This window comes from Temnothorax americanus, unplaced genomic scaffold (assembly GCF_048541705.1).
Source record: "Temnothorax americanus isolate GAGA-0224 unplaced genomic scaffold, ASM4854170v1 Scaffold2, whole genome shotgun sequence".
Lineage (NCBI taxonomy): Eukaryota > Metazoa > Arthropoda > Insecta > Hymenoptera > Formicidae > Temnothorax > Temnothorax americanus.
Window position 1 is genome coordinate 9,505,443 of NW_027509338.1, and position 15,348 is coordinate 9,520,790.

The window sequence follows — 15,348 nt, forward strand, 5'->3', positions numbered from 1 at the left end:
TCACGAGCGGTCTCTCTTCCTCTTTTCTTCGCGCCTCTCCTTCTTGTTCTATACTCTCTTTCTCTCTCTTTTTTTTCATTCCTTCTCTTTTTGGTCATCTCGTTCATTTACTCACTTACACATATAGAATCTTCCTCCATTTTTCATTTCTTTTTTCCTTTACGGTACCCTACTACTATACTACTACTACTACTATTTCTTTTTTTTTAAGGATTTCTCAGATTCCTCGAGTTTCCACTTGTCGTCTGTCTACTTAGCGTGCCCTCGGAAAGATCTTGGACCATTATATAGCTTGAGAGATTTTCTGAGATTCCTTCAACGTTGTCTCGACAAAATGTTTCTATTTTATGTTCCGCCGTAAAATATTTTTGACATTTTTGATAACTGTTATTATTTTCAAGATGCTTTTATAACGACAAACTATTGTTTCTTTCTCGTGGATGTAATACATAAATGATAACGTTACTCCAGTATGTCTAAAATATACCGTACTTAACATTAAAAAATTTGTAACAATAAATGGAAACAATTATAAAGACAAAATGTCAAATAGAAAGAAGAAATTTAAAAGACACAAAATTGTTTAAATTTTATTAAAAAACAAATTATCTTTCCAATATATCTTCTTCTAAATAAAATATCGATATGTATATTTCGAATTATATATAATTAAGTTTTTAATGTTTCTGTTGTTCTTAAAACAGAAAAGAATTTACTATCATATAAAAATTTATCCTAATTTATTCTAACATTTCATAAAGAATTAAATTAATTATTACTGTTAATTAGAAGACTTAAAGTAAAGGCAGCTAAGAAAAAATTTAAAATCTCTTGAATCTTTGATTCCTGATATTTCAAGCACAATATATTTATATAATTTCACACAATAAGAATTCTTCTAGCAATAATTTCAGTTTTTATTTTTTAATAAAAATAATTTATAGCAAAGGTCTAGCCGAATGCCGAATTTCTAGTAAAAAGTTTAAGAAATTGATATAGCTTTTCTGTTGTCGATCAAACTCCAACTTTTAATTTATTCAACGATATATTATAACTTATCAGATAATATCTGCTGTATTGTTGTATTTTGTTAACATAGACAGAATTATTAATGTTTTGTCTGATACATAAAAAGCAATGTAATTAATCTCCATTCTATCCATTCACAACAAAATAACAGGTATTTAATTCCAGCAATTATCCGAATCATATTAAACAATCACATTTAGTAAAAGCTGCTTTTTTTTATTGAACGCAGCATTGTCATAGGATACATCATCTTATTATCACATGAGATTTTTTCATCCATAATAATTTAAGCATCAAAATATACGCCGTCAAGAATAATATCTAACATGGAGAATGATTATTTTAATCGAAGCTTATATATATTTATAAAGTTTGCATCATGAGAATAAGACCTTCAGGAGAGTAAGACGTTTTCAGAGAGCATCATGAAAGTAAGACATTTTCAGAGCAGAAAATCTTAATGGTCCTTATATTAGAAATTTAATATTTATCATTAAATCTCTCTCTCTTTATTCATTGAATTTTTTTAGTCATCCATCCTTATAATGATCGCAAAGAATAAAATTGATATAATTTTCCTGCTGTTTAAGGATAACTTCAATCAAACTCCGACTTATAATTTAATCAATCATTATACCTTATCAGACAATATCTGCTGTATTTTATAACACAGATAGAATTATTAAGTGTTGTCTGACACATAAAAAAGCAATGTAATTAATCTCTATTTTATCCATTTACGCAAAAAAATTAACAGATATTTAGATTCAGCAATCACGTATGTGACAATATTCCAGAATATTATTATTCCTAATTTGTCGAGAATACTATATTCGTCATAGCGTGAGATGTAACACGATATTTATCAAGAGGACCGCAATGGGATATCAGTTTCGCGTTCACGTTTTGATGATACATTATTATTACACTGTGTCGAGCCGTTCTATATGTAATTCACCGGCACGGTCTCTTTGGCTATCACTTTTCTAAACAGAGATAACAGCGGGCCACCTGCATCTTTCGTCATTTATTCCGCGAAGTCTTGGTCTATTATATTTCATCTACCGCGTTGCTAAGGACTCGTCATCCCTGGCGCGTTCTTTGTCTCGTGCGAGTATAAAAACCCACGGAACTTACGGGGCGCGTTGTCATTTGCCATTAGTTTGTCAAGAGTGAATCTGTTCATCGTCGATTGCTCGGTAATAATCAGTTCGGGCGCGGGTAGTCTGACACGGCGAGCGAGAGAGTGTCCGATAGCGTGATTTAATTCATTCAGGCCCAAAGTTTCACAAGTGTCGGTTAACTTTTAACCTTTAAAGATTAACTCGCTCTTCGTTTTTTTCTAACGTCCCCCTAGAGATGAAGAGTGAGTTAATCTAAGGTTAAAAGTTAACCGACACTTTTGTGAAACTGATGGGCCCTTAAGACGCCCGCGTTTTCAGTTTCGGTCAAGTTCAGATGTGTTTCTAAATTAATTGCGTCGCTCTTTAATTCTGTTATTATTTTTGATTGTTCAAATAAAATTGTGTTACTTCAGTGTTTCGGTGTTAGAGTAATCTCTCATCCACCCTCCCCCTCCCCACTCGCACGCGTGCGAACAGTAAACGCTTTATTACAATTGCTCTTACACTTAAATCCAACCGAGGAACTAAAGGCAAGAATGGTTCATATTAAAGAATCACTCATCACATAAGCGCTTACCCAGCAGCTTTTTCTGCTGAACGCGTAAACTATAACGTATTGTTATAGGATACAATGATACATCATCATATTTCACGTGTGTGACTTATTTCATCCATAGTATAATATTTAAGCATCAAAATCATGCTGTCGACCGAGAATCACATCTATAACATAGCGAATGATTATTTTATCTAATTTATAGCTCTCTGTTATCGGTTTATCATATTTCCTGCTATAGTGGGATATAATGGTAACGTTTCTCTTTTCTCTCTCGCCCACAGTTCGTCCTTGGCCCCGACCCTTTCACGCGCACGCGGCGTCTTTGATCTCAGTGCGGTAAATTTAGTTCGAGAAAAAATAGAGATCGTGCGGGGCCCCAAATAAAAATTTCTTCCAAGAGTATCTGAGAACTTTTATTTTTTCCTTCTGCGTTCGCAACAATTAATCTACTAATAGCGATATTTATTTCCTCGCTTTACTCGTTCGACTCATTCTCGACATTCTCAGCCGCTCGATCGTCGAGATTCGCTAAGAATTTCGCGCCGTGGTGTCCCGCGTGCGTGCTACGTCACCCGCGTCACCGTACGGGCTGCGCTGTGGCTGCGCATGCGCGAGAGACCGGACCATTCAGGCTGGACGCTGGATGCCGTGGCTGTAGGCTGTAGGCTGCTGTACCCGCACTGTACGCCGCCGTTTTGATACATGTAAACAAAGGCGGCCGGTGAAAGGTGAAAGTTGTGCCTGCTAAAAGTGAAATTTTTCATTCGAATACTGTGTCGCGCGTCGCGAGAACCTGACGGTGCCCTTCCCATCTTCGTCGAGTCTCCGTGACGGGGGACGAGAGAACGCGCACGAGTCATGCCGTGTGCCGTGCCGTTGCGAATCTGCGCCTGCGAGGTTAACCTGAGCTTGTGAGTGCTGTGTACGAAAAAAATTAAGGAAAAAAAAAAACGAGGGAAAATCAGCTCTCCTTGCATCCGAATCTCTCGCAGAGATGGATATCGCTCTGGAGCGAGTGCACGATTGGGACAACACCCGTATCGTCCTTGAGCGCAATCGATCTGTGAGTAACCCCCCTATTTACGTTGAACAGCTAAACTTCGATTAACTTGACTGACGATTAATCACATTTTGTGATTGGAAATCTTGTAAGTGATGCTCGACGTTGTTGAGTTAATCGCCGGTTTTGTTATCGGAGTTATCTATGATTAGCCAATGCACTGGATAAGAGAAAGGTTTTAGGACTTAACGTTGAAGTGATTGTTAAAATTACTGTTATCGTGATGCAATGTTTATTTTACGTTAACTCTTGTTATCCAATTTTTTTTAACTTGAAACTTTTCTATTCAGAAAGTATATAGAGGTTTTTTGTCGAGAATACTTTCAGACAGTAATTCATTCCTAAGGGAATTTTTTCCTTCTATATAAGCTACATTTATTTTCCATAATCTTGGAAAATAAAAGTAGGATGAGATGGCTGTATTCGCGGAGCGCACTATTATATCATTCTATCTTTATCGCTCATCAGGTGTAAAACAAAGATAAAATAATCAAATAACGCTAATAGCACGCTCCTCGAATGCAGCTGATATCGCAACATGAAGTAATATATAAATAACAGAGAAATAATATAAAAGGAATTTATTCTGGATACGTAGATTGTAGAGCAACACATTATGTTGGTAGCTTATCTGTTTGCTACATATTTATTAATTTATTAAGATAGGGAATTAGATACAAATACTACTGAAATGCTTACTATTACATTTGAAATATAGAAGACTTCTATAGAGGACTTTTCTTGAATAAGCTTGATAATTTTCTCATATTATATATATATATATATATATATATATATATATATATATATATATATATATACATACATATATGTATATATATGCTACGTTTAAATTCTATTTTTTTTCAGTACACCTGTGGTAGAGGCAAGGAAAATGATATTATCTGCCCTAATGTGGTTGTATCTCGTAGACATTGTATTTTTTTTCGAGATAACGAGAATTCATACGTCTCAGACTTACGGGTATGTATAAGAAGTGGCCATATCAATACTGACATTTATAAATTGCACAATATTAATTTTTGATTTTTATTTAGAGTTCAAATGGGACCTATGTCAATGGCAAGATAAGAGCTTCTTCTAATATGATCAAATTACATGAGAATGATATCATTGGAATAGGCTGCCCAAATACTGATCCAGACAATGAGACACTGTATATTTATAAAGTTTGCCTCATTAGGGTAAGATGTTTTCAGAGCGGTATCTAATGGTTTTTGTAGAATATTTGTCGTTAAATCTTTATTCGTAAAATTTTTTTAGCCATCCATCCTTGATGAAGAAGAAGAAGAGGAAACTACCTTTTCGACGACAATTTTAACTACTAATACATTACAAAGTAGTGAATCTTCTGCTTTGAGAAAAAGATGTATACCTAATTTAAATTGTGACATGACAGTGCCAAATAAAATATCGAAAATTACATATGATAAACATGACTCTAGTGTTAGTCCTTCAAAAGGTAATTGCAATACTTTCCGAGCAATAGACGAGAGGAAAAGGTACTAAACTTGCACTATTCTAATAAATCTCGTGTTTTAATAATCCTTTTAATTTTTGTTGCAGGAATTAATTCTAATTTATCTCATAATAATCAGAATCCTCACAATAACAACAGTATTAATAATTTAGTAAAAACTAGACATGATACTGTAGATATAAACGCAGAAGATGACATACAAATAATTCATACATCTCTAGCAAAAGATGTAGAGAAGAAGAACAGTATGGATCATAATCATAAATCTGCAAAATGTTCAGATGCCAGAAATAAATTGGACTTTGATGAGAGAATGAATGTTTCTAGTATTGAAACTAACAGTGACGGTGATGTTAACAGAGATAGAAGCAAAAGTTGTATAAGAAAAACATCGAATAGCATTGATAAACAAGATGATGCGTTACTCTTTACAGAGAATTTTGTACATACGGGTGACCAAATTATTAAATATGAAAATGAACTGCAAATAACGGACGATGAAGAAGCATGCAGGATGACTGTTGGGGGCGATAAAACCCACGACAAATCACCGATTAAATTGAAGAAAAAAAAACATGAGCCAAAAACGCGATTCTCCATTATCGATGTTGTTGATCTGAGTGACGATGAAGAAGGAATGTTTCCGTGGTCCCAGTTGTTCGATATCAAATACGAAGATAATACAGAGAATAAAATGGAGATTAAACAGGAATGTGCCAGCGATGATGACCTAAATACCGAGAAAATTGGCTTGTTAAATGTGGACGACGAGGTTATTATTTTAACGGACAACGAAGATGAGGATAATCCATGGTTGGAACGATTATCCAGAAGTCAGTTACTTAACGAGGATAAACCTGTTTCGTGTGATGCGATCGTAAAGGATGAGATCGATTTGGGAATTTGGGATGACGAAGTCCCAAATATGTTCGAACCGTCCGAGATACCGAGTACTTCCCACGGTCCTTGCAGTAAAGAAATATCTCCTAAACCACGTGCAGGCGTCGATGTTACAACTAAAAACAAGAAGGATGATTATAATACTAATTTACCGACGACAGAAGTGAACGCAATGGATGTGGACGAAGTTGGTCCTTCTAATGAACCTAGTTCGAAAGATATTGATCAAAGCAAACAGATTGTTGACACTGATATTAATACTAATTTGCCGACGATAGAAATGAACGGGATGGATGTGGACGAAATCAGTCCTTTTAACGAGCCTAGTATGAAAGATATTGATAAAGGCGAACAGATTGTTGATATCAATATTAATGACAAAAGTAAACAGATTGTTGATATCAATATTAATGACAAAAGCAAACAGGTCGGTGATATCAGTATCGATAACAAAAGCAAACAAGTTGTTGATATCAATATTGATGATAAAAATAAACGGAAAACAGATTTGAAACAGAATATAGAGCAAAATAAGCAAACAATAGAAAACCTGAAACAAAAATTGCTTGCAAATCGAGAAAACTCATCGAGAAAACTGATTCCAGTAATAGAACCATTAAATTTACCTCCAAGAAGAAGACATACTGATCGTAGCAAAAACAAAGTAACAAAAGAACATGAAACTTCACACTCGAGATCAACAACAAAAGAAAAGACGATGTCGAAATTAAAAGAAAAACTTAGCGATAATTTCTATAGTAAGGAACAAAAGTGCCAAAAAGAGAGTTTTAAATCAACAGCTGACAGTCACTCGCCAAGTGAAACAAAATCTGGGCCATCAATTTCTAAGGACGAAAAAAGGAAAATAATCGAGGACAGAAAAATAAAATTGAAGAAGATTGCGGAAAAGGAGAAGCCGGTCGCCGAAAACGATGAAGGTAGTAGTCGTAGGATTGCTAAACCGAGAGCTAAAATATCTTTGAAAAATCGTGGCGACTTTCTCATCGCTGAGCAAGAACCGCGAGTATCTAAATCGCTTCCAAATAAATCCACAAAGTTGCCAAAATCGAGTGACGATCAATCTAAGAGGCGATCAACGAATAAAGCTGATGTTGTAAAAGAATCCGCGACTTCCGACAAGAAAACACAGAAATCGCGCCAGAAAACAGACTTTTCCAAGAATACAGTCAACAATATTGCTACATCACTGCAACAATCATTACATTTAGATAATATGAGCACTGCATCTGAGGAGAGCACACTGGGCTTCAAAGCGATCAATGACAATAAAAAGAAACGCCGCAGCAGCAGCAGCAGGAGTAGCTCGAAGAGAAACAGCGGGAATGCTGATTCCACTGCCAAATTGTCAGAATCGCGAGATCGGTCGACCCACCGCGGTTCCGCGGTTCAAAAAGAAACTGTTTCACCGAGCAATTTGAAATCGAAGCTCGTGAAATCGAGCACGAAATCGACGAAAAAGAAGAGAGTGTCCTTTTCTGATAAATTCGAAATAAAGGTGTACGAAATCGATCGTCGCAATACTTTAAAAAAATTGGAAGGGAAAGATGCGCCTATACCCGTGAATAAATTAACAAGGGCATCCAAGGGCACCTATGCGGATTGGACCCCGAAACTGGAGGAGTTCCTATTGCACATTTTTATGTGGAATCCCGTGTGGCTCGAAGAGCAGCGCTATTTGAAGTGCGAACCGCCAATAGTGCCGGAGAATGAACTTCATAGTATGAAATTGTCCTACGATTCCTATAAACAGTATTACGAAGTCGCGATGCCTCTCCTGTTACTCGAGATGTGGTGCGTCATGACCAAGGAATTCGAAACGATCCAGAAGAATAGGCAACGTCCCACTATGATGTGTTCCATAGTCGAGAATTCTATTACGCGTACGCCGATACCGTCGACCAGTTTATTCCTGACGACACTGATGCTCGAGGTGCTGATCAATAAAGACGATTTGAATAAACAAACTCATCCTATTTACGGAGATCTAGTGTATCTTGAGTATGTCACGAATGTACGCGATAAGCAAATCTTTCACAAGATATACGGATACGTCACCAACATGCAACACGTGATTATCACAGACTTCACTCATTATAATAGGGATTTAAGGAAACATGTTAAAAATCCGTATGCCGTGATAACATACACCTTGCTAACGCGGCCTCTCGAACACAGTATCCCTGTAAATAGGGTACAAAGAGTCCGCACGGTCATGTATCTACGAGCGAATATCAGAATGGTGCAAGCATTGCAATACCTTCCTCACTCGCCCCTGTTGAAATTCATTGTCAGTCCAAAAGTCGAGAACTATCAATTGTCGCCGTTAAATGAACAGTACACATCTTCTTCGCTGGTCACGAAAGAGGATTTGAATCCGAGGCAATTGGAGGCTGTATTTAAAGTGACGAATGCTGTGGTAAAGAAAGAGGCTAAACTGTGCTTCATTCAGGGCCCCCCGGGGACGGGCAAGTCCAAAGTTATCGTTAATCTGGTGTCTCAAATACTATTCGGTCAGCACCAAGACAAGAAATCTTTGAGAATCCTGATTTGCGCACCGTCCAACGCCGCTATCGATGAGATCGTGTTGAGACTTTTAAATGTCAGGTCTATTTTGAAACAAAAACGTTTCAATATGGTACGTATTGGTCGACCGGAGTCTATGCATCCAAAGGTTAAAAACATTTCCGTGACAGAACTGGCGAAACGATACCTCCAGCAAATGACCAAGACGTCAAAATCAATGTTGAATGGAGGCTTGGCTAACGTCGAAGATATAGCGATTTTACAGGCGCGTATCAATTCGCTTAAAACTGAACTTGAGAGCATTGACAAAACGGAAGAAACGAAGAGGAATTCACTCATGAACAAACTATTTGAAACTTCGACGACATGCGAACTGCTGAAATCTGGTAAATCGGTAGAACAGCTCGTTCCGAAGGATCGTGCCAAATACAAGCGTATGTCGGAAAACGTAATTATTACGGGTGCCAATGTAATTGCCTGTACACTTTCGTCCTGTTACACTAATCAAATGGAGTCGATTTTCGGCGGTCACAAGGAAAGGATATCCGTGTGCATCGTCGACGAGGCGACGCAGAGCTGCGAAGCAGAAACTCTGATACCGTTGATGTTGGGAGTGAATACGTTGGTCCTGGTGGGCGATCCGAATCAACTGCCCGCAACTATTCTAAGTCAGCGAGCGAAGAAGTTGGGATTAGATCAATCATTATTTTCGAGGATGCAGAACGTCTTCGAGTCTCAACCGAACAGTCCAATTATAATGCTGGACACGCAATATCGCATGGATTATGCGATCTCGTATTGGCCGAATAGACACTTCTATAGTGGAAAATTGAAAAACGCCGCCGAATGTAGGATAAAGTTCCCATTTCATTCCTATAGAGTGTTGTATCATGATTTCATGCAGAACGACGACAAGTTTTCCAACACCACCGAGGCGGAATTCGTGGCCAATATAATTTATACCATGTTAATGTTTGGCAAGTGGGAAACAACAACCGATACCATTTCTCTCGGAGTTCTCACCCCGTACAACAATCAAAGGACTCTTGTACTGAATAAAATAAACGAAAAGTAAAGTTTCATGCACGTATGTGCGATAGCAATAGTTTGCATATGAAGCTATGAAGAAATTGTAAACTTATGATTCGTGTGGTTTTCAGGATATCTTCTGTACCGGGTAACTTAAGGAAGAAAATTAGCTTTGAAGTTAATACAGTCGACGGTTTCCAGGGTCAAGAGCGAGATGTTATAATAATGTCCTGCGTGAGAAGCAACGGTATTGGATTTTTGTCGGACAAGCAAAGACTCTGTGTAGCTCTCACGAGAGCTAAACACAGTCTGATATTATGCGGAAATTTTAATACCTTCAAGGTAAGCGGAGGATAATTCTAAAGTTGAATTCTGAAAATCTCCTCAGCTTAAATTGACCAGCAAATCTTTGTTTCGCAGAGGGATCAAATGTGGAAGGCGTTGTTAAATGATGCACGAGATCGTGGAATTTTATGCCATATCGATCCCAATGCGACACCTGCCATCATTAAAAAATGTATCGTTAAATAAGGAATTTTTTTAAAGTTTTTTTACGTACTTGGCATCAGAAGCATTTTTTTATAACTTTTGTACATTTTGTAAATACCTAGACTAAGCCTGATAGTTTAAATACATTGCTTCCAATGAAAAGTGTATCATGAAAGTACCAAAGAATGTTGTATTTGATACTCTTTGGAGTAGTACCTTAGAATCATAGTTATGAATAACTGCATTAATGTTGTGATTGTATGGTTGAAATGGAACTGAAATTTTTCACGTTTCTACATTTATATAGACAAAAATTGTTAATTGATATCTTAACTAACTATTATTATATAATTCTTAATTTTTAGTTACATTCATAACATAATCGATAATATGTACAAAATGTCGCAAGTTTAACGAGCCACATATTTTTTTTTTTTTATGAATTTGCAGCCTATTCCATTATTTGTTAGGCCTTGTCCACGATGCTAAAAATCGCTCCGAGATCTCGGATGGAGAAGAAATCAACCAATGGCATTGATCAATTATCCGAATTGTTTAAATGTGATTGGTGAACTCTTTCGAGATCTGGGATCTCGCAGAGCGATTTCTAGCATCGTGGACACAAGGCTTTTTACACACGCGTTTTCAATATCAACTTCGTAAGTTTTCTATTTTAGAATTTAGCGACTAAAGTTAGAATTAATCTATCGAAGTGTTAATTTAATATATTGGTGTTTACCATTCCGTAAACAAAATGCCAACAATACGCTAGCACAGGTTTATCACCAGAGTCAAATATTGCGACGGATTACCATCAACTGCGGCCGTATCAAGCTCATATTTTTTGCCAATAGAGCCGATATATAATCTGTCACTTTATAATATTATAAATAGGATGTAGGATGTATTATACTCGCGAAGAGGCAGGTTCCGTTTGGTTACTGCCATCAGTCAGTCTAATTTTTTTCTAAATGCCTCTGAAGTTTAATAATACGTAATTTTTTATAACTTGAAAGCTCTACGATGTTTCGTTAAAGATTAATCAAAGGACACGTGAGAAGGTTTACAGGATTTACTAGACTTTGTATGTGATTTTGTGAAGCTGCTAAATAAACGACTCTGCGCATGTGCCTGGTGACATAATACCCCTTCTTGGCCTTCTTTCATTGTACCACGTGGCGCGAGCACGTGGTGGCTAGCTAGTCAGCTGATAGAAGACGTTAGCTATCGCTATCGAGGACCGGCATCAATCAACGTTTCTTCACTACTCATCGTTCGTGTTGTTCGTCTCGTTTTTGACGTTGCTCTGTCGATTACATCTGCGTTCAAGATTCTTCAATCGTCTCGTAATCATGGTTGTATTTCGAGGCATGACAGTGGACGAGTACAAGAACGATTGCATGACGTTCCAGCTGCTATACGCGTTCCGTCGGACACCATTCGGCAAGTGTCTCGTCGCCGTGACCGACACCGACGGAGATGTGGCGTATCTGACGTTCGTTGACGACGACGACGAGACGAAAGCTATCGGAGATCTGAATGCGAAGTGGCCGTTGACGAAGATATCGGAGGATATCGGAAACAAGACGGAGACTGTCGTCGCGAGAATCTTTCATCCCGACGGTTCCCAGCTTCGCTCGGTTCGCGTCCTCATGAAGGGCACGGAGTTCCAAATTAAAGTTTGGCGATCTTTGACGGAAATCCCCGGAGGTTCGGTCACCACGTACGAGGAAGTCGCCCGGATGACGGACTGCAAGGCCGCGATAGCGGTGGGAAGCGCAATTTCCAAGAATTACGTCGCCTACGTTGTGCCGTGCCACCGTGTGACAGCGAAGCGCGCAAATGCCCGTCGTGGCACCAAGTATGCTTGGGGATTGGAACGGAAACATGCTATCCTGGAATACGAAAAGCAGGTCTCTGCCTAAATTAATGGTTTCAATAAATCTCTAGAGTATAATTTTTATCTTTAATGTAATAAAATGTTTGACATATTTGTCATAATTATTTTTATACACTAACAGATATTACAAATTCGATACTTATCTCTCTCATAACTATTATATTTTTGTATTCCTTTCTCAAGCTTTTTTTTTATTTTTGGACTTATAATCTTTTACTATCCAACTATGACAAATTTATAACGCTCGACTTTTGTCTGAATCTCGCTTTTGTGATTTATAGTTGTGTCTTGTGTCACATTTTATTTTCTTTTATTCTCTCTGTGTTAAGTATTCCTAGAATGTAAGTAAACATTATAATATATTATATAAGCATTTATTCATCATAGGTGTTGGGTTAATTATTAAGTGCGTTTAAAGGTGATAAATGTTTATTTTTCTCACGTACATTGGATCTTGTAAAAGTACAAAATTCCCTTTGTTAGTATAATAAAAAATACAGTGATCACGCATCCTGGAGATGTCTCACTTGATTCGAAATATTTCTTTAAAATGTCAGTTATTGTCACTTATATTTATATATTTACATCATGATGTTTTCTCGTGGCTCGTCAGCTTGTTATAATGTTGTTAAATTGAATACTTTCATCCGTAAATGCAGGTATAAATAACAATAGAAATTAAGTTCTTTATTATACACATTTTCATGGAAATTAATATTTTTACGTATAGCTTCTGATATCTTGAATTGTATTGCTCGAATACAGCGATTTACGCTCGTTCCTAAAATTTCCTGTAGCTTAGTCTTATAAACCTAGACATCCGGATTTTGTAATGCCTCACACATATCTTATTATTGCTTATTTGGTTCTTTTATACAACTATACACCTTCAATCGGAATTACAAAGTAAATTTCTCAGCTATTAGTTACAGATATTAAACACAAATTAAATACCGAGAAACACATACTGAAGACGTAAAACCAAACTTTTAGCGATAAAAGATAAAATGTCAAGATTACTAATTATAATTTTCTGTACAAATAGTTAAGTATAAGTGTAGTATAAATTCTATATACTAATATATATAATATATATAATATAATATATTATATACTAATTTTAAAATTAGAGTATAGAATATTATATTATATATATTATATATATTGATATGTATATATAATATATATATGTATATTTCGTTAAAATTTGCTTCACTATCAATATTATACACTAATAAATAATTGACGAGTTTACACATGTATATACACTTATTTCCACTTTTCGTATTAGTCTAAATGCGAGAGCAAGTTAGAACCATATTACAGATATCAATTTCATATCAACTTTTTACATGATTGTGATAAATATTAAATTTTTGTGTGATATTAAATTTGATCTGTGTTTAAGCGATGCTGCAATTAAAAAGTGTTTTTTTTTTTAATGAAATTGTTCTTTTGTACAAGCTGGTTCTTTAATTAAAAACGTAATAACCTTCTGTTATTACGTTTTCATCAAACCTTGTCTGAATATTAATATCTACTTTCACGTGGGAGAGTTTTCTCTTTGTTATATATAAACATGCTAAAATACATTTTATCTCTGTAAGCAGAAGCAACACTTTCGCTCACGTTACTATCTTTTCTCAGCACTTTTACACAGAGTTTTATTTAATTTTTTATTTCCTTTTTCTATATTACTGATATGTGTTGTTCGCGAAAACATACTTCCCTTCGTATTGAATAAGAATGTACATCTGCTAGAATCATTTATCTCTAATGGAGGGGGAAGAAAACTAGAAATTGAACCATACATATTAAAATAGTAGCTTTGTGTCAGTCTTATACAACTGTATAATTTATGTCATCTATGTCATCTTTCTATGTCAAGCTATTTTTTTTATTATGGCGCGTTTCTGCTCTATGGACATTAAGAGACATTTTATTTGTATTAGCATAGAATAGTTATTTGTGCAACAAGTGCTGTAAGATGAAAATTCACGGGCCGACGGCTCGTGCGTCAACTCCGCACCCGGGAATTTTCATCATTACGCACGGCTTGCACACCCTATTTTATGTTGCAAGTGCGTGGAAAGTGGTCTATCACGCACGCGTAGCGTGCGCAATGGGCCACTTTCCATGCACGTGTTACATAAAAGATATTACCGTTTTGACTACTCTAAATCGTATAAGAGACGTCTGATAAATCTTGTTTGATTTAGAAAAAAAATTTGATATATTGTAAAATTTTATCTGTGCAGTATTTAAAGTGTAAATTAAATTTACTATCACAAAATTATTAAGAAATTACGTTTTATATTTCTATGTCGCGTTTCGATATTCCTGTGATGTTTGTTTCGTAAAAAAATTATTTATTTATTAATAAAATTCGTAAAAAAGTTTAACGCAGACAGCGGCTCTTTGGGTTTTTTTGTGAACGATCACAAAATGGGGAAATGTCTGTATCTTACAAGGCAGGGCCCAAACACGATTATTGCAATCTAACTTGTTGGCCTATGTCATTCTATTGGAATCAGTTAAATAAATAGTAATAATTTGCAATAGGAATCAATCACAACTTCATCGTCGGCGAAAAGTTCACGGTATAATTACAGCTCTAAATACTTTATGTACCGCCACGTCTTAAATATCGTTAAAAAATATCTGTCATAAAATTTTCTCTTTTTGTAAAAATCCCTGTGCGCGTTTATCAATGCTCGCATGATGGAGCAGATCAAAGTTTTTGACTTTATGTTTATTCTACGAAAAAAAGTAAAATCTCGCAAAATGCGGTGTGGGCGGAGTGATGCGCGAGATAAAAAATACGACATACACACATGTCCCTACAATATCATTTCACGTCGATCTTCGCAATAAATAACTGGCTTACTTACGTCTCGATTGTCTGTTAGACAAGAATAACAAAAATGCCGCAATGTGTACACTAAGGTATCATTCGTTAGCTAGCTCACTATTAAGTTTGTAAAACTGTTTCATTATTCGTGCGTGTACGAAGAAGCTGCTTTGAGAAACGCCATGATCACAGCGACGAGAAGCATAAAAGTCGTGGACGTTGTCGATCTGCAGCGAGCTGACGAAGAAACTGTATTTCCTGGTACTCGAGTATTTCCTGTGAAAAAAAGAGAATTGTCTAATTCAGCCATCGTTTAATATTTAATTAATTTTAAGTTCGATAAATCATAAGGAAATAATTGC

General features: G+C 36.2%; 3 protein-coding genes across 6 annotated transcripts in view; 2 read left to right on the forward strand and 1 right to left on the reverse strand.

The window, feature by feature from the left end:
- The first annotated feature begins 3,338 nt into the window (after positions 1-3,338).
- On the forward strand, positions 3,339-11,380 carry Setx (probable helicase senataxin). Of its 2 annotated transcripts, XM_077404974.1 has the most exons (7): positions 3,345-3,775; positions 4,643-4,756; positions 4,831-4,977; positions 5,057-5,255; positions 5,360-9,788; positions 9,878-10,088; positions 10,167-11,380. In XM_077404974.1, the coding sequence occupies exons 1-7, from the start codon at positions 3,707-3,709 to the stop codon at positions 10,275-10,277; spliced, it is 5,280 nt and encodes a 1,759-aa protein (XP_077261100.1). In that variant the 5' UTR covers positions 3,345-3,706; the 3' UTR covers positions 10,278-11,380. The 2 variants fall into 2 exon arrangements, with proteins under 2 accessions (XP_077261101.1, XP_077261100.1); XM_077404975.1 differs by lacking the exon at positions 10,167-11,380 and having other exon boundaries at positions 3,339-3,775; positions 5,360-9,804; positions 9,878-10,018.
- Positions 11,381-11,435: 55 nt separating this feature from the next.
- The window catches only part of Agt (O-6-alkylguanine-DNA alkyltransferase), a 52,306-nt gene continuing 48,393 nt past the window's right edge, over positions 11,436-15,348 (forward strand). The window contains exon 1 of the mRNA XM_077404979.1: positions 11,436-12,148. Within this exon, the coding sequence (XP_077261105.1) occupies positions 11,588-12,148 (561 nt within the window). The 5' untranslated portion in view covers positions 11,436-11,587. The remainder of the gene's footprint in view (positions 12,149-15,348) is intronic.
- Positions 13,331-15,348, reverse strand: part of LOC143896865 (uncharacterized) — a 67,661-nt gene continuing 65,643 nt past the window's right edge. For all 3 annotated transcript variants that reach the window (XM_077404976.1, XM_077404978.1, XM_077404977.1), the window contains one exon: positions 13,331-15,262. In XM_077404976.1, the coding sequence (XP_077261102.1) occupies positions 15,129-15,262 (134 nt within the window). In that variant the 3' untranslated portion in view covers positions 13,331-15,128. The remainder of the gene's footprint in view (positions 15,263-15,348) is intronic.